The sequence below is a fragment of the Aphelocoma coerulescens genome, chromosome 1A, assembly GCF_041296385.1.
Source record: "Aphelocoma coerulescens isolate FSJ_1873_10779 chromosome 1A, UR_Acoe_1.0, whole genome shotgun sequence".
NCBI classification, from domain to species: domain Eukaryota; kingdom Metazoa; phylum Chordata; class Aves; order Passeriformes; family Corvidae; genus Aphelocoma; species Aphelocoma coerulescens.
In genome coordinates this window covers 5,025,272-5,049,241 of record NC_091014.1, presented here as the reverse complement: position 1 = coordinate 5,049,241, position 23,970 = coordinate 5,025,272, and the positions used below count along the sequence as shown (strand labels likewise).

The 23,970-nt window shown below is 41.0% G+C and overlaps 1 protein-coding gene across 3 annotated transcripts in view; it reads right to left on the bottom strand.

Moving 5' to 3' along the window:
* TAF3 (TATA-box binding protein associated factor 3) overlaps positions 1–23,970 on the bottom strand; it is a 114,668-nt gene that overhangs the window by 2,415 nt on the left and 88,283 nt on the right. For all 3 annotated transcript variants that reach the window (XR_011156149.1, XM_069034629.1, XM_069034643.1), the window contains 3 exons: positions 19,640–19,722; positions 4,544–4,799; positions 436–542 (listed from right to left, as the gene is read on the bottom strand). Coding sequence is in view for 2 of the 3 variants with exons in the window: in XM_069034629.1 (XP_068890730.1) it covers positions 436–542; positions 4,544–4,799; positions 19,640–19,722 (446 nt within the window). In the remaining variant the exon portion in view is untranslated. The remainder of the gene's footprint in view (positions 1–435; positions 543–4,543; positions 4,800–19,639; positions 19,723–23,970) is intronic.

Genomic DNA, 23,970 nt, shown 5'->3' with positions numbered 1-23,970 from the left:
ATGATTTTATGTGGCTTTTAAAAAAAATGCCTAAAAAGTGATTAATTCCCCCCAACCTTTTTATAAGAGCTGACATTTATATTACTGTTCATACAATGCTTCATAATTTGAACTGTCTATCTGTATACACTGTGTTCATAATCCTGTAGTTCTCACAAAATTACCAGAATCAGCAATATTTCCCAGCAGTTTCAAAAACAACCGTTATCACCAATGCCCATTAATTAAAAAGTAACTCTCCTTCACAGCTTAAAATCTGCTTTTTCAAATTTCAGAGCAAAGGAGATAAAAATATCTTCCAGATTATTAAATTGGACACAGCAAAGCTATTTAAATATTCCCAACGTCACAAACTATTAGAAAAAAAAGGCTTTTTAATAATATAGCCCCAATCTGCCAGGCACTGGCAGAGGAGGATGGATGAGAGGAACTTACCAGTGATACCAGTCATCACAGTCGTCACAACCTATCATTGGACTGCCATCATCTGGCTTGTTACAGCCAGGACAGATCCAGATCTGGTTACCCCACTCGTCTCGGATCTGGTGCAAAGGAAAGCAAAGTTAGCTGGTTTTCAGGGCTAAGCAGGCAGGAAAATTGACATTAAAATAAACAACAAAAAAAAAAGGTTTCTTGCTTATCTGGCTAAGCCATTCAGCAGCCCCTGTTGTTATGTGTGAATTCTCTGATCATGAGAGCTCAGTGTTACGTCTTAATTGATTTTCCTACACTGCTCATGACAACAAAATCATGTATTTTTCTGCACTGTCCTGTAAACCAGTAAAGCCAGTTACACCACCCGACCTCAGCACGGGCATTCACACACAGAACCAGGGCTTAAGGACACAATTCCTTCTCTGTCTATACTTTTAAAATTCGACCCTGTTAATGGCAAGCAGGAGCCACGGCAGCCTCCTGCATAAGATAACAGTTCTTATGTGCATGTATAATATACAGAGCCGTGTGTATATATTGCTGCATTACTTATTAGCCAAAGTCTTCAACTCCAACGAGCTGATAAGATCAGGATATAAAAAAAGTTGTTACTGAGTAACTTTCCATTCCCCTTATGACATTTATGCCACAGTACAATTTACTAAAGGGTAAATGAAACAAGAAAGGCAGCTCACTTACAGTACTGGGCAGCTGCTCACCGGGTTCATCATATGCATTTTTTTAATGTTTATATCCTGCTTGACCCACTGTTTGTATTTTTAAATTTCCAGTGGCTCTTGAACAGCTCTTTGCTAAAAACATACACGCAAAATGTCACAGAATCCACCTAAAGGAGTGCAATTAACAATACAAAGTACAAAATGTCTGGGGCATTACCCTGACTCCATCACTCCTTTATGAAGATTTGCACATTATCATTGAATCTCAAAACCAGAAACTGTTTTGTTCCCAGCTTTTGTGCATTTACACATATCTCAGGCAATAACTTTTTGCTATCTGTACAGCTTACAAACATGATATTAAAAAGTAGCAGATGAAAAGCCCCAAACATTCTCAGTTAAAAAAAAAAAAGCCACTACACGGTGGTCTGTACATCTTAACAGCACTTCGTGAAAAATCAATAGGAATGTACCAGAGCTGCAACCAACACATCACTCTTCCCTGATTCCTCTTAAAGCCCTGAATGTTCCTGCAGTTTAAAACTAGAAAATACAAGGCCCAGGAATACTAACCAGGGAACAATCCCCTTCCCAACAGAGATACGGAGTAGGCACCGTCATAAAATTAACTCAATTTCCAAGCTGATTGATTGCAATAATCATTCCTATCTACCATCTAATCTCACATCTGCAAAGTCATTTTAAGTTGCTGGAGAAGCATCTGCTGCCCAGGTGAAGTGTCTGGGATCAGAGTGAAGAGGTCCAGAGGCATTTTGGTGGGATAACCCTGCCGGGGAGGGAGGGGATGCTGTGCCAGGGTGCTGCAGAGAATGGGTGCTGGGGGATGTTGGACCGAGGGCTCCAAAACCTGCCTGAACACCTGACTGCACCTCCATCATTCCCCAGCATGGGCACCCCATTTCTGGTGCTGCCTGGTTTGGGCACTGGCCCTGCCAGGTGTAGGCAGCACTGCCTGGTGTTGCCCCATCAGAAAATAGACACCCTAACTTTTCCAAACTTGTTTTTTCTTTTTTAGTTTTCTTTTTCTCCCCTGCAGAATGCCTGCCTCAGGCTCTCAGGGGCTGGAGAGGGGCAGGGTGGTCTATAATCACAGAAACCTCTGCCTGTTTGTTAAACAAGAACTTGGGCTGCTGAATAAATATATAAAAAATATTGCATAACTTCTCATTCCTTAATGAGCCAAGGGTCGTGGAAGAAGGGACGGAGTGGGATTGCTGACTGCTGTGCTAGTACAAACCACTGAGAGCTAATGAGCAGAGCACATGCACTGAGATGCTATCCAACAGGGAGATGCGTATCCTCTTTTTTTTTGAACTATAAAATCTCCCTCCTCTCCTCCCCTGCAGAAGGGAGTTGTGCACCTCTGCCCCACTGGCTCCACTCTTATCTCTAGAACAGCTTTCCCATGTGATCTGAGGAAAATCATGTCATGATTCTGTGTCCTGGATTTCCTTCATATAAGAGGCTAATAGTTATTAATTATTTTCTTCTTCCCCAACCTCTCTCTGAGCATTTTGATTTATAAATGCCTCACATCAGGTGTCTCTCTGCCTGTGCACATAGCTGGGTCCTAATGAAGTAAAGCCTTGGTTTCAATTATAATGTTGTAAACCATCACTTTTCATAAGGGCATGGAGAAATAGGACAAGGGGGCATGGTCTTAAGTTGAAGGTGAGTAGGTTTAGACTACATATTAGGAAAAAAATATTTACAGTAAGGGTGGTGAGACACTGTACAGGTTGTTGAGAGAGGTTATGGACTTCCCATTCCTGGAAGTGTTCAGGGCCAGGCTGGACAGAGCTTGGAACAACCTGGTTAAGTGGAAGGTATCCCTGCCCATGGCAGGGGACAGAACAAGATGGTCTTTAAGTTTCCTTCCAACCCAAACCATTCTGTGATTCTGTGGTTCTGTGAAAAGCAAAAATAACCTGGAGCCTCCGTATCCTCTGAATTCTCCATTAAGGTGCTAAGAGTGTTACCACTGCAAGTATGTAGGTGAAGTTCTAGGTTTTCCTTCTTAAAACTAACATAATCTCTAAATTATTTCTTTCCATAATGACAGAAGAAAATGGGCTGTAGTACAGTATTTAAGAAATGTTTCTCTCTTCAATTTGAAACTTTAGGGCACTACTATAGTAATAGAAATAACAGTAGTAATAATAATAATAACAATAATAATAATAATAACAATAATAATAATGGCAATAATAATAGTGACCAAATACCAAAATACCAAATACCAAAGGTGAGGCTGTGTGTCCTGCACCTTAAGGATATGAAGAGCCTGTGTGACGTTGTCCAGTGCTGTAACTAACTCGGGAGTGAAAAGTAGCAGCTGTTTAAATAGAGACCAGTAACATGATACAGTGGTTTAAGTCCAGCAGGGAAGCACCTTTCCATTAGAAATGCAGGGTAGATTTATATTAGAAATCAATACTAAAACAGAATCATAAAAAAAAAAAAAAATCATGCACAAGTTGCAATTCAAGCATGGCAAACTCTGTAATAAAAGTAAGCTTTAGGTGTTTTAAATGGTGAGATTTTTAAACTGCAGCTAAGCAAGGTGTCACCAATCAAGCTGGAATTTAGCCAGGACAGGGAGGATAACAACACTGCTACCCTTGTGCTGCTTTTCAATGATCAGGAATGCTCAGGACTTCATTTCATACTGCATCTAAAGCAGAAATTCTCAGCAGCACAGCAAGCCTTGCCCTACCCAGACATATATCCACATTCTTTTAGGGAATGGAGTTCCTACACCATGTTACACAAGAGACTTTTCCAAAAGAATGAAGAATGCTGCCAGACAGAGGCCAAGTTCAGAGCACGTGTCAAACACGCAAATGAAGTGTAGACTAATGAACAATCTACAGACTTCTGAGATGCATGAATGTCTACAACTTCTGTATGTCGAGGAAAGCAGGAAAGAGATTAGTGGACTCTACACATTTCAAATGAGGGCTAAGTCAAGTTCTTGATGTTGTATGAGGGTTTTGTACTTTACCTGACTGACAGCAAAATCTATGGTGAGTTTGACATTTGAGGTTTCAATTCAGCACTTTTCAAAGCACCTATAAAAAAACCTCTACCTCCAAAAATAAGTGCTCTAGCTCAGTTAGCAGAAAACATCATGTGGGATATAGTCGGACTTGTTAGAAGGAACTTAAATTTGGAACTGGGAACTGATGAAAAATTCAGTCCAAGTTGTAGTGTTTTAAATAAGTTATTAACCCCTCAAAACACGTGGGTGGAAACAAGGGCTGGACAAGCAGCAGCTTAAAAGAGAGCAACATCAGGAATTCAGGAACCATCAGTTTGAGATGATGAGTCACCCAGGAGCTCATCAATTTCAGCGAGGAATGCCCCTGGCACTGTGACAGAGCACAGCAGTGGCATGTGTTACCTACCACGTAAGTACTGACGGTCTCGGTCACTACGCTCCGAACGGGAGCTTTGGAGCCTCCAGCTGCTGACACAGCTGGGGAGGGTGGTGGGATCAGGACTGGTGAGATGGTGGCCTGTGGAAGAGGAGGAGCTGGAGCCGGAGGAGGGGTGACGTGAACGGGAGCTGGCACCGGTGACGGCACAGGCGGAGGTGTCTTGGGCCGCGCTGCGGGAGTGGAAGGTTTGGCCTCTGGAGCTGACACCACTTTGCTGATGACTCTGTAGGACCAACATTGAGAATTGTTAGAGCTGATGGGAGAGAAAGCAACCATCCATCACTGGTTAGAGAGAAAGAAAATACAGAGCAGCTAATTCACATCGCCCTGGAGTCACTGAAGAGGCCGTTTCAACAAGGGCTGTTGCCAGTGCTGCACCCATCCATTTACAGGATAAAGCACAGAGCCATTACAAAGTGAATGCCAGGACAGTCTGAGCCACTCTGTACCTCACTGTCGTATAAATATTCTCTGGGGCTTTACTAAACCTTGTTTCGTTAAGTTTTATTGCATTAGCTCAATTTGTGGGAAATATTAGAAAGGAAAGTTAATCAGCTGTGAACAGGACTGATTTTAATCTTCAAACTGAGAGACGATATCGTCCTGTTCAGATCCTACATTAGGGGGTTCTGCAAATATTTGCTAGTTTGGTATTTCTTTCCCCAAATGTTTATGAAATCAGCAGTGGATCTAGTCAGGACAAATAAATGACGCACACTATACACTCAGCAGTTAAAATATTGCTACTTACTCGAGTAGCTGAAGTAGACAGGATGTAGCTCTAGTAAATACACTGTATAGAACAATTGTGCTCAGGAAGGGGGATACATAAAGAACCCAACGTTTATTAATGACTGTTGATACACAGTGTTATTGATGTGCATGCAATTTAACAGTCAAGCCAGAAAAAGCCCTTACTACAAGGCTCTAGGTTAGAAACATAAAGAGAAGGAAAAGGATGTTTTAAAAAACAGAACAACCCCCCCCCCCCAAAACAACCACAACCTCAAACAAAACACAGGATAGGTCTATTTGTTCTACCACATTTTGGTAAATCATTTAACTAATTTATTTATATTTGAATGGTAACTGTGGGAGTGCAATTGATTTGTGACGGGACCGTACGAAGAGGGTGATTTAAAGAAAGGTTAGACATTCCAGGGAGAAGGATCGCTTAAGAAAGCAAAATATGGAGACATCAGTAGAGAAACCATGACAAGAATCAAATTGGATCAAACCCTGAAAACCAGGAATGTCCAGCTCCACTGTCAATGGGAATTTTACATTCAACTTCAGATGTTATTGCAACTCTTATGATATTCCAAAGGCGGTATCACTACGATTTGAGACACTGTCTGAATTTCAAGTCAATAACCCAACGATCATTTGAGAAAGGCTTGGAATTATACAGTATGTAATGTCTGGCTGAGATAATGGTGCTTTTTCTCACAAGATAAGCCACTTGCACCACAAAATCAGAAATATGGCAAGTTATAGTAAAAACAGACTTAGGAAACAAGAGCAATGAGTTTGGCAATCCTGCATCACACCTACAATGAGTGAACAGGAGAAGAAAATCAAAGAGTGCAGTGGAATCTAAAAGGTGATAGATGATTTTTTCATCAGCAATGCTGAAGACATTCACACCATTTATGTCCCAGTGATTGCTTCAGGTACCTAATGTGGGAGCTAAGGCTTTGTAAGTGTCAGTAAGGTGCTAGACTGTGAGTCAAACTGCAGGAGTCCTAATTTATGTTGTCTGTGACTTGCAGAAGGAAGGAAGCCCTACTATCAGACCATCTTGGGAGCAACCTACGCATGAAAACCAGCCTCCTTCTCCTGCTAGTGGGGAACATCCAAAACCCCACAGTTATTTTCCACCAAGGAAGTTTTCTCTTTGGCTCACGTTGTGTTTCTGGTTCAGTGAAAGTCTCACTGTGTGGCTCCTGGGGCTCCTGCCAGACTGACCACCCCAACTCAGATGCCTCTTCTGTGTCTTCCTCCTTCCACTGCTCCCACAAAGAGCCCTGGCTCCCAAAGCTGAATGCCCAAGAATTCGTTTGGTGCCAATACTTCCATGGTTTGTAAAATCACCCTCATGACTTGAGAGCCACCTCTCAATTAACAAACTCTTAGCAATAATAAAAGTGAGCACAGGGACAGACAGCAAAATATTGGCACAGCAGAAGTCGTTTGGATGGTTTCAAACATCATTGCCCCTTCTTTCCCCACCTCTCTCTCCTACCTCCTGCAAGGAAACAAAGTCCTGCTATGAGTTCTTCAGGGAGTCAACCCTCCCCAAGTCTAGACTAGGAAATGTATCAGCTAATAGGGCTTTAAACACAACTTTGCACACAGGGTAAACAGTTTGAAAGAAGTATTAGCTAATACAATTTGAATAAGACTGACCATGCTCAGCTAACATACAAAATTAAATCACAGAGTTTCTTGGTCTAAAGCCAGGTTCTCCTCCTGCACAGGGCCTTCGAAGCCACTCTGATAGTAACTGCAGAAGCTGCAAGGAACACCACATGTGAAATCTTCCGAAACTACAAATATTCATTAGTGAGCAACACATGCTCATTGATTGGCTGGCATGCCCGAAGTGTGCAATTAGGACATGTTCAGTATATAGGGCAGCTTGTTTATCTTGATTTTAGAGCTCAGTTATCAGAACAGGAGATCGGCATTTTGGAGCACACTTGGGCCTACCACTCCCTTGGGCTAATGAAGTTCAGAGACTTTAGACTCCAGAGTGGAGAAATGAATGGTTTTGTGCTACACCATTAGAGGTGATGGAGTAATCTCAGCCAGGGTGGTTTAGCCTGTCCTGAAGAAGGGGCTGCACACATGGCAATATGGAGGTGGGGAGAAATCAAAGGGAAATAGCAATGCCACGACTAATAATTACTGTTACTTCAGACTTGGAGAGAAACCTGATATCAAAACACTATGTAAATGATGGCAAGATTTATGAGCTCTGTTTAATAGACAGGAAAATTGAGGCACAGAGCACACTGCAAGTAGGCGGCTCTCACTGCAGCAGAGCCTCGATCCACCTGGTACCTGAGTCCTGCTGGGATTTAAACTCTTCCTTGGGACATCACCATACATATATTGTTACCTTCTTTCCCAAATGTGTTTTCATGTTTCCAAAATCATCACTTAGTCTGCAAGTACAATACTATATAAAAAAACCATTCACCTCTTTCTCCACACCAATCCAAGAACTCTAAAACTGAGGCTGAATGAGTATTTTTTGCAGAAATCAAACACAAATGAACATCAACCACCACCAACACAATCAGAGTCCTGAGATGAGAACTGCACTTCTCTGGAGGCTGCTTGCCTGGCAGTGCAGCACAAACAGATTCTACATTGAAAGATAAAAGGTCAACTAGAAGTTGTTTTTCAATCAGAACAGTTCCTCCAGAATAAAGGGGTGTGAGAAAACCTTTGGAATAGATGTGGTAGCAAGAGCCTCCATAAACTGTCACTACAGATTACCACTCCCTTTGAAAAAGACACAGAATTAATGTAAAAACCATGCATTTGGTTGTGTCCAACCTAAATTCACTCTGGATTTCTTTCCACGTGCCAGCAGGAGCCGTCCTGCTCACAGAACCTCAGTGTATGTATGACTGAAGGCATGTATTGATTTGTCAGAGAGTGCCCAGTAGTAGCCAAGAAAACATATCTAAACATAATAAAAAGGGAAAAAACCTAAGAGATGTGAAATTTGAAGTGGAAGGACAGAAAGACAGAAAAATCCTCAAATAGCGTGATTGCAAATTAAAAATATTATTTTTCCATGTTGTTTTTTTATGACCCCTTTGCTAAAAGGGCAGAGCATAAAGCTTCCTGACAAAGGCATTTTTAAGTTATTTTTCTTCCTCACAATCTGTTCCAGTGCAAACACAACTTCAACCCAATATGAGAGCTTAGTAAGATCTTCCACTGCCATTCCTGCTCAAGTACATCAAGGCTGCATTGGGCCAAGACAACAGCGTGTCATATCCAAATCTCAGCTGAGAAGTCAGACCTCATGGAATCATAGAATGGATTGGGCTGGAAGGGACCTTAAAGATCTTCCAGTTCCAACCCCTCTGCCAAGGGCAGGCACACCTTCCTCTAGACCAGGTTGTTCACAGCCCCATCCAACCTGGTCTTGAATGCTTCCAGGATGGGAAGTCCATCACCTCTCTGGCCAACCTGTGCCAGTGTCTCATCACCCTTACAGCAAAGAATCAATGCTTATCTACTGGTTTAAAACTGTGTCCAACACTGCACCCAGGGGAAGGAAGAAAAGAAAACTTCAGTGGAAGTTTTTCTGTTTCTCAGGAGGGTAGAGTGAATGAAAACCCATTTTAATCATCACTCCAAGGCAATCACTCCATTCACAGTTATAGTTGCAAACCCAAACAGGATGAAAACCGTCAGCTTGCAGGCAAAGTGCAAATTCTACCCAGATTTGAAGTGTCGCAACAGGTCAGTTGGCTTCAAATCAGCTCTAAGTGGCATGAGCTGTAACATGCTACATCTGGAGCAAAATGAAGCTCCAAGGTGTGAAATAGTTTCCTATCTTTGGAAGTAATTTATTTGATTTCATTCTGATCCTTACGGCTGAAAGCCCCATTGACTGCTTCACATAAACACAGGGGAAAGACGTGCACCAAAAGGAAATGGCTTTTCAAAAATAGGATATGGGCCACAGGGTGGAATGATTGCTATGGGCAATGAGCTCCAAAAAAATGCTATATCAGTACTTCGAAAGGTCTAGCAAAAAAATCACAGTAATCTTTGTTTCTCAGAGGCAGAGCTCCCAAGGAGATGTTTCTCTGCCCAGAGGAAAAAAGTAACATTTGAAAAGTCCTAATTCTTTTCTGAACCCATGACTCATTTTTAAGTGAGGAGAAGGAGCTAAATGGGTCTTTGTATGTAGGAAAATGACACCAACAACTGCATTGACATAAATGAAACTGGTGCAATTCACTTGGATTATCAATCATCATATTATCTATTAGCTTTGATATTCCCTTATTGATATAAATTCCTTGAAGCTAGAAAGTGATGTAACTATTTTGTTACTGAAAAATCTCACACCTGGAACTGAGATTGTTGCACCAGAAAAAACCTAACATTCTAAGACCTATGGCTAAGAGTGTCAAAAACACCTAAGGAAATCAGGAAATTTCCATATGGTTTAGATTCTTCAAATATTAGAGGTGATTCTGAAAATTTTGTTCCAGCTCTGGAGGAGAATCAGTATGATTTAAGCTCTGTAATGTAGGCTAATTCCCATATTACTCTTAGAAAGGGAAATTTATTTGCTGTTTTATGCCTTGCTGAATATTTTATTCTGTGCAAACAAGTCACATTGGCAAACAGAAGCTCCACAAGCACAGGCCGTGATCAACTTGTGAGTTTGTAGAGTGCCAGAATGCACCAAACCTCCAGTGGAGCCCCAAGCAATTTTGCAAGTGAAAAGCCTTCAGCACTTAAACATCACCTGCCATGTGATATTCTTCTGTATCAAGGAAAATGAACTTTGAGCATGTACTCCAAAATAACACCCACTTTTGTGGGTGCCTGCCTCTTCCACGTAAAGTGTGTTGACCTTCACTGGTGCACATGAAGATCAACAGCCCATTCTCCACTTCAACAGAGCTGGAGAAGGGTCCCCACCATCACCCTGTTCCAAAATCTCACTGTCCTGGTGTCACAGCAACCTCTGCTAATTTCCAGCCTACATTCATAGTCAATTAAGTCCCATCTGCTTTTGTGCCAGCATTGCTCTTTAGCTTAAATTGCTTTCTCCCTCCAAAATATTTACTTGTCTGAGGTACTTCTAGCCAGCAATCATAACCTCTCTTCATAAGCCAGACTAAACACACCAAGTTGCTCTCCTCTCCCAACACTGACCCCTAACAGTGCTCCAAGCCCTCCTCTGCACCTACTCTTCCCCATTCACACAATCCCAGAATGGGTCCAGCTGGGAGGGATCACAGAGGGTCAGTCATCTGGTCCAATCTCCCTGCTCAAGCAGGGCCATGCCAGAGCACATGGCACAGGATTGAGTCCAGCTGATTTCTGAGTATCTCCAGTGGAGACTCCACACCCCCTCTGGACAATCTGTTCCTGTGCTCGGTTCAGTCACTGCACAGGACAGAAGTTCTTCCTCATGCTCAGGTGGAACTTCCTGTGCATCAGTTTCTGCCTGCTGCTTCTTGTCCTATTGCTGGCATTGGTGATGGAAACAGATACCCAAGATCCATGGCAGGAAAACAGCAGGAAAACAGCAGGAAAGCCCCATCTCTTGCAGGGACTGCCAAACAGATTAGACTAACCCAGAGAATCACTTGCTTTATCAAAGATTGATAAAAAACCTACTCATATGGCTCACTTCTGTTTTGAGTTTAATTCCTTCACTTCTGAGCCTTTAATTGGATCTTCATAAGATCCAAAATTTGCCTTATATTTATGTATAATGCTGTCACCAGGTTCCTTTCTTCCCTTCTTTAACACTTCTATTTTTAACTACTGTTTATTAAAATGGATTTGACAAACATTGCATTTTAAAATAACAATAAATGTGTTAAAAATTTCTTGTCACTGAGTCTGCAAATTTACCATCCAGTTCTTCTAGAACTTGGGAAAAAGTGTATTTCAGTGTATAAAGGTCCCGGTATTTTCCTTCCCAATTTATTATGGCAATTTCCACTACAGTCAACGTGCTGCTGTTATCCATCTTGTCCTAGTCCTGAGGAAAGGACCAAATGCACATGTAACCAGAAGGAATGTATTCTTTCAGGTCTTGGCTCATACCTGTATTATTCTTCATCATCTCCCTGTCTTCATTTTCATGGTCTTTCTTCTCTTTTCCTATTTGCTCAGTAACCTTTAAAACATTTAATTCACTTGGATTTCACTTCCACAGTCTTCAGCCTTGGACACATTAACTTTCTTTTTTCCTAGAGATATGATGCTGAATCCTGATATTCTTTCAGGAGGAGCTATTAATACAATTCACTGTAGTCATTTTGCTACAAGTGCCCCGTTCCCACTGGCAGAAAACCCCTTTTTTAATCCATTAGGTTTTCAGTCCAGCTGACATTTCCAGCTGACTCCTTTGGTTTATGGACATTTGCACTGTTGAAATTGAGTTACAGGTTTTCTACTGTTTATTTTTCCATTACTTTAAGTGAGAGTTCTGCCCTTGGTCTTCACCCGCTGTATCTGTTACACCCAGAGATTTTCCCCAACAACCACAAGCACCTTTCTGTGGATGACTCCTGGATCTCCCTCCCATTTTCTCACCATTCTGACTTACACCTTTGCATGGTTCACTGCCAGTCTGACAAAACAAAACTGAGCTGTTAGCGTGGCATCTTGGTATCTTTCATCTTTTTTTTTTCTCTCTTATCATCAATAACAAATATCTTCAATGTCTAAAACCACCTGGCACCAACTCCTTCTGCTGAGTTCTCAAGAGCAAAACCATAAGCTGGTAAAACATGTTTATGTCAATGAGCTCTTTGCAAACTTTCTCTTCTATGTTCCCTGCAAACTGCCTTTTATTGTCATTTGTTTTGGGAAATGTTATGGGATGCACAATCTATGCATTATGCTTGCCCATAAACCAGTCCTACATCCACCCTTTTTGAATACAGAACATGAATTCTACTAACTACCAGGAAGTTGTACCAGCACGGGTTTAGAAGATCTTTAAAGCTGCGATTTTCAGCTTGTTACCAAGCTTGTTTTTGAAAGAAACAAGTAAGACAGTCAGTCCTGGACTTAGAGACTCTGTACAGCTAAAGATCAATTGCTAACAAGACAACTTCATTAAATTCAGGTTGGACCATCTGATATTTTGTGGCTATTTCTTTATGGTCTTCTTGTCCACATCCAGCTCCCAGGAACCACCCCACAAATCCTCAGGTCTATGGAGTTTCCTCACTTTTGTTTAAAAACCTCAATAAAAGAGTGAATAAAAAGAAGCACCTCTGTCAAAGACAAGACCAAATCAGTGCCCTTCTCTTGCAGTCATCCTCTATGGAAAGTCTATTTTTGAAACAAATGCCCATCTGCCTTTCTAATCTTTCACACATATTTGATCAGTTTCTGTTGTGCTTCATAAGGGCAGCTGCTCATGGCCATTTACAAAAGCAATTCCCTCATGTGTCTAAACCTGCCTGAAGTTTTTTTTTTTAATTGTGGTATACAGTATAAATTTTTCTTTTAACACTTGAGCAATAAGCAGCAAAATCAAAGAATCTCACAGTAAGTTGTTTTGTTTTCTAATGACTCAAGCCTTTTTATGGATTCACTTTTGGAGTCATCACCCAATGTGGCCAGCAGCAAAATGAAAATAACTTGCCACCAACTACTACCTACCATAAACAGGATGAATAATTAGTTGGGATGGCTGCAGTAATTAAAAAAAAAAGGAAGAAAAAAGCTAAGGACTACATCTGAAGTTGTAAATTTAATTCATGTTCAAGGAAGAAAAAGCTGTGCTAAATCACCTCTAGAAATATAAACAAAAATTATAATTTACTTGGTTTGGTAAAAGGGATATGGCATTTTTCACTTTTTTTTCATGTAAAAGCTGCAATCCTGCAACAAGGGAGAGGGTGGGGAACCTCCACCAAAGTCAAAGAGCCTTTTGGATGGATACAGGACCACACATGGGGATTTTATGGCAGGATTTGGGCCAATACGTTACACTACAAAAGAACAGTTGGGAAAGGGATATGAATCATAGCTGAGACAGTATCTTCATTAAAATACATTCAGAATTTAAAAAGGCACTAAAAATCAGTCCTCCAGCTCTTATAATTTAAAGGACCACAGAACAGAGAAATGTGGGTATGTCAGTAAATACACTCGCAAAGATTGATGAAAGCTGTAAAGATCACTGGAATTCCTTCAGCACACCTTGGAGAGGAGCAAGATCATTTTTCATTACTCTGTCTCCTCACTTAGGTGGTCTATTGATCATATCAAAAATGATTTCACCATTACATGCTCTTTTACAGCAGAAGTTGGATCGACACCCAGAGCAGCAGCTGTGTCAATGCACAGTTAACACAGCCTTTCCCTGCTAAAATAATTGGGATGCCCATTAGCACAGCAATAAACACAGACTTTTACTGCCTGCACTCTATCGTTTAATTTTCCCAAACAGTGGTTCACCCTTCTCCATTTTTCTCCCTGAAGTATCACTTTTTTCCCCTCCTCTTTAATTCCTCAATGAGTTCTCCTCCCGAGCTTTCCCCTGAATAAGGAAGGTCTCTCAGGGTAACCAACACCGCCCACAGCTGTGTCCCACAATAGCCCCATGCTGCTGCCACTCCGTCTGTCCAAGGCTTTGGTCACGGTGCCTTAACTGCTCCAAACACTGCCCTTATTCATCAAAACGTGCAGGAGGAGGGGCTTCCAGCAGGATTCCTTTACCTGTTTCCCCACCACAAAACAGTGCAATAAATGGAATGGGTCGTGAGCTACTTGGCTGGTAATGCAAACCTAAGGCTTGACAAGTCAATAAAAAGCCACTCCTTCCCTCCCCAGCCACACTTAGGGAGCCAAGACTGGAAGCAAACAATTTGTATATGCCACAGGGAGCTCAACTGATGCCTTTTCCTGGTCTTAAAATCAAGAGTCATACACGGTTGGAAGGGGAAAAGGGATTTTACCTTGGTATTTATTTTAAGGATCCTTAGGTGCACACATCCAGGTCATATGGATCGAGATGCACCCCACTGAGTGTGTGTCCCCCCAACATTGGGTATATCATTATAGGTTTTACTAATTAGCAGATCTATCAAAGATTCCCCAATGAGAGGCTCAAGTGAGCCCCCCTCCCCAAGGAACCTTCCCCTGGATGGTTCTATCTTGGTTTACAGAATGTGTTCTGGAGAGGACCTTGGGCTCTGGGGCACACTGATCCCTGGCTACAAAGCTTCTAAAATGTTGAGTCTCTTAGCTTGACAAACAAGTCCAAGAATGTAGGCAAAAAGCACTAGGAATACAGAAGTTGTAAAAAGGTATAACAGGGGTATAAAAGAAAAGGCAAAAATCTTCATGGCATCATAACAAACCCCATTATTCAGCTTTTGTGGGCAAACACTATGAAGACAGTAATGTAAATTATCCAAGTCTGAGTAGCGTTCCACTAAACAGCACCCAAAGTTCAAAAGTTTGTTCACACCCTCTAATTTATCTGTATGAGAACAACCCTATTAAAAATTGAAGCTCCTGAACATACACCAAAGATGATTCTGTAACAATCAGATGCATTCTTGGAAACTGCATAGGGCAGGATTCTAGTTTAACTGTAACTAGCAGCAAAGTCTTGGATATCCAGCTTTTCTTCCACTACTCAAATAGAGCTTGAACAGTTTTAAAAGAACACATATTCATGTTACAGCAGCAACTCAGATCCCCAGTGAGCTTTGGGGAGCACCAACACAGTCCTTGCCTAATTTCTTGTCTTGAGCCAGGTCAGTAAGAAGCATATGGATATATTTGTTAAAACCTCCTTCTTCTTCTCTCCTCCCTTGGTGCCATGACCTTTTAAAGTCTGATTGTGCATGTGTGTGTGAAGTTTTCCCAAGAAAATTCAATCTCTGGAGAGTTTTCAACTCAACTCTTCTGTAAATTAAGCTTGTTGCAGGTAGAAGATCCATCATTAAGGCATCTCTTTTTTTGGTGAAGACACACTTGATGCACTCTGCATGCTATAGGTGAGATTACATAGTTCTACAGGATTTCAAAAAGTATGAGTGAAGAACTGCTTTACTGAAATTCTGTGTTGCACTTAAAATAACAAATTCTTGAGCAAATAGCACTGAAAGAGGGCAGGGTTAGATTGGATATTGGGAAACAATTCTTCCCTGTTAGTGTGGTAGAAATTCTTAGATGGATAAACAAGAAACTTGGTGTAATAAACCAGGTTCTCCTGTCCTCTTACTCCCAAAAATATTCTTTTGGGTCACTGATACTACACAGAGAGGTCACATCCATGATCACAGGATGATTTCTCTACCTTGACCCTTGGTTTTGAGATGTCCTACACAGGATGTCAGCTGGTTGTGCTGGTGGCTTTCATCAAGGGGATAACACACAGCTGAATGAGCCTTCACAGGAAAATAACTTGCCCTTGGACTGATAATATCCTACCAAGTAATAAAGAATTTTAGTGGGGCCAATTATTGTATCTGGGTAACAAAACTTTTTTATCTCTTAATCCTTTTAGGATTTTATCTTACAATCCACAGGTTATTTACTATACATTTTCATAGGCACACACGCATACATATCTGAGCATGTGCGTGATTTGTTTTTGGAAAGTCACATATCTGCTCACTTAAAAATTGCAGAAGACAAGGGGCAATTTCATTAGAGCAGCAGGTCAGGTTTACCATAAACATTGTTAAAATGCCTGTCTTTCCCCCTTCTGTCTGCTTTCCAGGTTCCCTGCTGACAGCAGAGTTACGAAACGTGTATGGAGCAAAAGTCTGAAATTTTAAGGTAAATTTGGAGACCTGATTTCACAAAAAAACATATATCCTGCTTCCAGGGCATAGAAACACTGAAACAGCACCCAGTGAGTAGTACTGTGCTTTGTATTCTGGCATTAGTGTCAGCAGCCATGTGTTTTTTCTTAAAAGTTGTATTTAAATGTAGTTTATCAGAAGTATCAAACATTACAGCATGTAATTTTGCTCAAGTTTATGTCAGCTGTAGTAGTAGCTGGAATGTCAACACCTTATCAATAGATATGATTTAAAAAAACTTATGTGCTTGAAAAATGATAGTGCTTAGGAAAAATAACAAGACAAAAAGAACCCACGATGTAATTGAATAAAAGTATTAAACTCTACTCATCATTTGTAGTTCATTTAAAATTAAAAAGTCTATACTAGCTGTGTTTTTTGTTTTGCTTGTTTTGTTTTGAAAAAAGATAGTATCTCTAGTTCCTTCCTATACTAACTCAGTTAGCAATCTACCTTGATAATACTGGAATGGAAAAAAAAAAAAGTGAAAACCCCTTCCAACATATCATTCAAATCATATCTAAAAAGGTGGTCATAAATATTTTAGAACCCAAGCAAACCAATAAGAGCAAGGCCCATTAAGGATAAGATCTTTTACAACAAATTAAATAAAACAATTTATTGAAGCCTGGACTTGAGATAAACTAGATTTACTAGCTGACCTTTTATTCATTTAAAGAACAAAATTAGCTCTAATTGCATTAGAATGGAATCCAGTAAATTTCTTCTAATGTGGCATCCATGCAAGTATTGCTGTAATTGTTTACAACTAAGATGGAAATGGTTTGATAATAATCTACTTTCTTCTTGTTTTACTGTGCAGTTAAAACACTTGCAAAAAAACTCCTAAGTAGAACCATTTTTCCAATATTGGTTTGTCCATCCTTCAGCAATAGTACATTTTCATGTCTATTAACCCAATGTTATTGACAGCCATTTCTTTTGAACTGATGTGTGTTGTAAGAAGGTTTGCACTCCAGACAAGCCTGAATGCAGGTATTACTTTGAATCTGGGAGGAATGTGTACTTTTTTTCACAAACCCAAGAGAGAAGACTTTCCTGCTGCTGACATCACTGCTTTGTATACTGGTTCGAGCAGAGGAGTCAAGAAGTGAAATTATAAAATCATACAATGATTTGGGTTAGAAGGGACCTTAAAGATCATCCAGTTCTAACCCCCTTCCATGTGCAGGAGCACCTTTTGCTACACCAGGCTGCTCCAAGCCCCATCCAACCTGGCCTTGGACACTTCCAGGGATGGGGCAGCCACAGCTTCTCTGGGCAATCTGTGCCAGGGCTTCAGCACCCTCACAGGGAAGAATTTCTTCCTCATATCCAATCTAACCCTGCCCTCTGGCAGTTTGAAGCCATTTCCCCCTATCCTGTCACTCCATGCCCTTGTAGAAAGCCCCTCTCCAGAGCCTTGACTTCTCCAGGCTGAAGAGCCCCAGCTGCTCACTGCACTGAAAAGGCATTTTCCTCACCACTGCTCTGTTACTCAGCCAACTGATGCCGGGGTTGAGCTGATTTTATGGTGTGATGAGAATCTCCATTCCATGCACCATCAATCTGACACTTTTGCTTCAGACACCTGAAAGCCCTGTGGCCCCATGAAGATCTGTACGTGCTTCCATTCTAGATATTCTATATTAAGTTCCCCCAAACAAATGAATTTCCAACTGAACAGGTACTTGAGTACTTCCAAAAGCCTCCAAACAGCTCTTCCACTAACAGAGAAATTGAAATAACCAATTTCTCCATCTAGTTTCCACTCATCAAATTCTCTGAATCCCTAAAAATTTTCCTTCCATCTTTCCACGGAGATTCATGGTATCCTCAAACAATCCCATGCCAGTAAACTCTAGAGACAGGCTAATTCAAACACATTTCTATATGATAATTGCCTGCCAGATATTCAGAACCTCATTACCAACACAGATGAAACATGAGTTTAACTTCCCCTTACCATAACACATCAAAAAGCTTTTTCTTTCTGCCTGTTATGAGGTCCTCAGATGGGGGCCAAGGTGCCACTAAAGATGCAAAAATCAATCTGGAATAGAAGTGAGTTTCCCAAAAGGCCATGAAACAAGATGTCAGTATCTCAGACCCACTAATGGTGGGCAGGGATGACAATGATGCCCCCACATGATTTGTAGCAAACAGATGGAGTCTGAAGTCCCCTCTCAAAATGTGTGTGGGTATGAGAAAGACTGGGGTGAGACAAGCTTGGAAGCAAAGTCAGCTCTTTGGTGCTAAAATATGGCTTCAGAACTTTAATTGACAAGTTCTGCCTCGAAAATCTGAGTTAATTTACCTCATATAAACACTCTACAGTCCTTGAAAAAGCAGAATTCAAAAGTATCCACGGCTCCTCAAGGAGGAAAATGGACTTGTGGGCTTTCAAGGGACAGCATGTCCAGCCATGCACATTCAAATCATGCTCAGCAGGACAGGCAAGTATTCTGAGAAAGCTGGAACTTTGTACAGCAATCTGAGGCACAGAAATTTTAGATCACACTCAAATACTGTGAAAGGCAGAAAACAAAAAAAAATGGTTAATAATTGGGGTGGGGGTGTTCCTTAGAAACCAAGGAAAGACTAAGTCCCCTTAGCAGCTTCAAACCACTAAAAGCCATAGTTACCTACTGGGGAGGAGTAGGACAGCAGAGAAAAAGACAATAACCATCAAAATCCCATTTAACTTCTAAAGCAGAAAAATTAGTGATTAGGGGGTTTAATTCATAATGGCTTTATGAAAGAAACAACTGCATTAGCAATATTTAATGTGAGGAACGGAAATGAGAGATCTGTGTGGTGCTCATGTTTACCATCAGACATGAAAGTGTGCTTTGTGCCACGAAATCAACACGAAAAACCTGATTAAAAGAAACCCTTCACATACAGCACAGGACCAGCCTAAGAAGCCCGGTGATGCATGGTTTCCCCAGCCTCTCCAGCCTTCTGTTTATGCTGGATGATCTCAGGATAGGGATCATCCTACTTATGCTCATCCAGTACAAAGTAACAATTATTTGTACAACAGCACCCAATAATTAGGGAGCTAATGAACCAGCACTTGAAACGCGTTAGGTACACTCATGAATAATCATCAACAGTTATAATAAAACAGATGTGTATAAAGGAATTCCAACTGTTATGTTTTAAAGCATAAAACAACTGTTAGCTGGGGAGTGTTGTGAAACTTAGCTGTAGGTTATACTCGGGAGAACCATCCATTACAGAAACCTCACTAAATGTCACTGGAGGCATCATACCAGTCTAGATGGAGTCTTGTAATCCATGCCCTAGAAAGATATGGAATGGGACACACAGTAGGATGGATGGAAGGTGATGGGTCCCACTTGGAGAACACATTTTGCTGTATAAATATAATTTGCTAACTTTGAAGTGCTTTCCACTGAAAAGAAGAGCTCCCACAAGTGCCAGAGGATGGACTGTGGTGAGCACACACCTCACAGATGGATTTATTCGTACTTACATCTTGTCTTGGCCTGCACCCACTCTTAAAGTCAGCCGAGGAATAACCGGTGATGGAGCCGGAACAACTGGTTCCACCTTTATCTGTACAGGGGAACACAATCATCAATCAAAGAGTGCAAGCAGACTCCCCAAATATATTAATTACATGAAAGCACTGATGCAGTTAACCAGAGTATATCAACTTAATGAGACAAAACTATGACAGACTAATCATTGCTCTCTCATGCTTCATCCCATGCCGTGGATGGTCTGTCTGCTGGAGTCCCAGCCATAGCAATTCACAAATACAAACTCTAAGCTAAAAAAACCAACTTGAAATTTTGCTGCATTTGTACCTGCTCATACAATTTGTGACCATATCTTCCTGATTAAGTATTGTTCTAGAGACACAAAACTCCCCAGCTTGCTTCTAAACAATGACATGAAATGCTTTGACCTTAGTACTCAAACTTGTCAGGCACCATTGGTGTTTGCACTTTTTTCTGAGATTTAAATTAAATTATTTCCCAGGTTCATAGCATAAATATACCATGACTGTCTTGAATCAAAAGGAGAGACAAAGGAAGCAAATAAACTCCAAGCTGAATTCACCAACACCGAACACTTTATTAATAAAGTGCTTATCCACACAAGCATAACAGCCACTGCATTTTACTGCAATTAGGCTGAGGTTTTTAATTACTATTTTTCAAGTGGCCTGGGATTCCAATCTTGGTATCTGGTGGAGTTTAGATCACTTGAATGTGTCCTTGAACTTATGGAACTAGTATGTGCCAAAATTACCAACTCCCATTGAGCTACTGGTTTGCAAAACCTGTACAGAATGACCACAGATGTTACAGCTGACACTGTAATGCTTCTCCAGGCATACATTACTCAACTTACATCCATATATGACAAGTGTATATACATTATATATAGCGAGATATATATATATATATATGAAGAGAGATGGAGACTGATCTCATTTTGAGCATGTGTGTCATCACACTTAATAAAATAACCACTTGGTTGAATCTGCTCTGGGAACTTAAGAGACAAAACTAATATGCATACACTAAATGGAAACCTGACCAAATCTCCAGTTCCATAAAGCTTTCACAGAAAAAGGAAGGGCAGACAATCAATGCAAAGCACAGAAAGCAGTGTGGGAGAGAGCAGGCCAGAGTGGGAGGGCTCAAGTGGGGCTCATATTGAGAAAGGTAATAGCAAAATCTCTTGCCACGCATTTTGGCCAAAGAATTGGACCTGCTCTCCAGTTGATGTCTAGGCCAGAGAGAGGAGGAGTGCAGCATGAGAGGTGTTCCTGTTCTGACACAGTGAACTGTGCTTTGCAATACAGCTTTCCATGGATATGGATTAGCTGATTTCACAGGCCTCTCTCTGCTCTTTTGTTTATGCAGCACCATTTTGTTGTTACGTCATTGCCCCAGAATGATGTAAAACTTCCTCTGAAGCTTTTAACGCCTGCAACAATTTCACTGTTACCTTCCATAGGTGAGTCTCTCCTCTGTTTTCCCATCATCTTAACCAGTAACATCAACCATGAGAGATGGAACTGAACCCTGGGTACTAGAGGCTCAGGAATATGGCTTTGCACAGGCTATCTTGCCTCTTTTCCTGCAGGTTTCTCCTTCTTCTGTAGTGCCTGGTTTGAATACAAAGCACCTTAGGACAGGCACTGCTGCTGTAGCTTTCAGCACACAGCACAGAGAGATGCCCACGTCATTTATAAAGGTCCTTGGTACTATTCTAAACAATGGTGGTGTGGGCTCATGTGGCAGAAGAAAAGCACATAAACCACTTCTTTACGCTCAAATACCAGTCTGCTGGGAGAGGAAAACAGGGCTACACCACAATCCCAAATCTTATCCTGTGATACAAGAGGAGAGGAAGCATCTTTCTACAACGTGGGTTTGTGTGTAGGGTGTACATGATTAGAGCAGTGAGAAAACTTAGGAGCATTCACAGCTATATCCTGTGGAGCTTGGTCTTCCTCTACACTGATGACAGGATTTTGATATAGGAGCAAAAGTAGCTTACTTTGGGGCAGCTCTGGCAAGCTCTGCTCTGATGCAAGGATGGTTCCATTTCTCATGAAGCAGTTCCTCAACTACTTTAGTTTCCAGCTCAGCGTATTAAGGCTAGCTGAAACTGGGTCAGCACTGCTCCCTGAGCTGCTCAGTCACTCCTATAGCACGCCTGGTAATCTCTGGAGTACAAGATGGGTGTAACTGCTCCAAGTGTTTGTTTTCCATTTGGTGGAGCTTGCAAGGCAGTGCCCCAGATCTCCTTTTCTGGCTCTGAGGGCAGCACCCAACACCACTGCAGGGCATGGGGCAGGCAAGCCCTGAGACAAAGCTTCTCCTCCTTGATGCCACCCCCAAACACTCCCATCATGAAGCCTTCAGCTTCTGTTTTCTGCCATTTATGCAGTGTTCTGTTTGCTGCTCTGTATCTTTCAGCAGCCTGCGACAAAATTCCAGGAAAAACTTGATAAAAAGCCTCAATCACGCAACAGGATGGGATGTGCACTTAGGTAATAACTACAAGGCTCAAAAATGAGAACATTACAGCTGAGTCACTCTTTTGTTTAACTATAGCAATATTAGAAATAGGAATCTGATATTTTCTCCTGGCCATCAGCAGCTGAAACTGCAGCGAGCCCACGAACTCATCTCCCAGGTTGTGCTCACCTCCGAGGCGGACGCGCCGTGGCAGATTAAACGTCCAAGCTGTAACTCGATCATTTGCTCTTGCAGCACAACTGCTGGCTAAATAAGTCATTGTGTGATCTAAAAGCTAAATTAAGGAAACATGTACTTTTAGGGGTTAAAACGAAAGAGCAGCATTCGGGAGTAATACTGGGAATTGGGGCCAGCAGAAGAGCATTTACAGTGGATTACTAAGCTTCCCAAATCACCAAAGAGGTAAAGTCCAGCAATATAAGACTCCTTTGTAGCTAACTAAAAATACATTGTCAGTGGATTTGTCCAGTTTTATGTATAAGCAATACTTCTTTCACCTGAACTAATACTAGTAGTCATATAAGCCCCTTATTGCCATGTGCTGCATTTTTTTTGCTAATCTTCAAGGATTTAGCTTCTTTGCCACATACCTCAGGGCACCAACTGATAAAGCTCTAACTCTCCATTTTTCCAGGACACCAGCAGTGCGGCCTTGCAAAAAATGAAAATCGCTCAAGAGATTTAAAGGGGAAATTTATTTTTAAAATCCTGACTTGCAGCAAAGAGGTGGATTTAAAAAAAGCTTATCTCTCAAGAATCAGTTTAAATTTTAATTCTATCTGGGGACTCTTTCATGCATTCTAGCTTTAAAGTTTATCTTTTGACAGGGACTTTTTGCCAAGGTAATGGGCAGCTTTGTCAATTTAATTTGTCCAAGTTTTTATTAGTGTTGAACTCCTTTTCCTAATATATATATATATATATATATATATAGTCAGTCTATACTGAAGCTTTACCAGTTTGTATTTGTTTATGTGTTTGTTATATCCCTCTAAAGCAAACTTGACAAAGACAACTGCACAAGAAATGCAAAACTAAATGTATGGAAAACAAGCAATTCATTGCCTCTGTTTTACATACACCCATATTTAACCTAAAAAGAAATCTTTGCAGAAATTCTCAATGAAATACTGCCAAAACAGCTCAGGCACAGGGGGCAGAAAGATGAAATGGGGAATCTGTGGAAGTGCTGCTGCAGTCTAAAACAAGACATGAAACTATCATGGACAACTGGGCATCACCCTGTCGATCACCAACTCATCCACAGCAGACAAACATTAGTTCTCCACAGCACCCAGATTCTGCATGGAAAAACCATTTGTAAACTTAAAAATATCTATCAAGTTTTGAAATCAGCACTTTGTTGCAAGTCCAGCAGATAATGTAAGAGTGGCAAGAAAAGGAGAGTGAGGAATGTCCCAAATCTGAGCTTGTACAAATTGAGTATTACACTCAAAGCAGGATGTAAAGAGCATCTTGGTAAAACTGGAACTCCCACAGTGCTTCCTAAAGCTAAGAACAGAGATTTAGGAACTCTTGTATCCAAGGTTATCACATAGGAAGACTATCTCTTTCTTTTCTTCTTTCTTTTCAATAATAACAATTTAAAGCGTATTATAAGGTGAAGTGACAAAAAAATTAGAGCAAATTCTGAATTAGGGGAGCTGCTTCTAATGGGATTTCAAATCTGATAACATGCAAATATGCTGGTTTCATTTCTTAAATATTAAATGTATTCTCAAGATTAGGTGATATTGGACGGAAGAAATTATCTTTGGCTGATGTAAATCAGTAAGAGTTA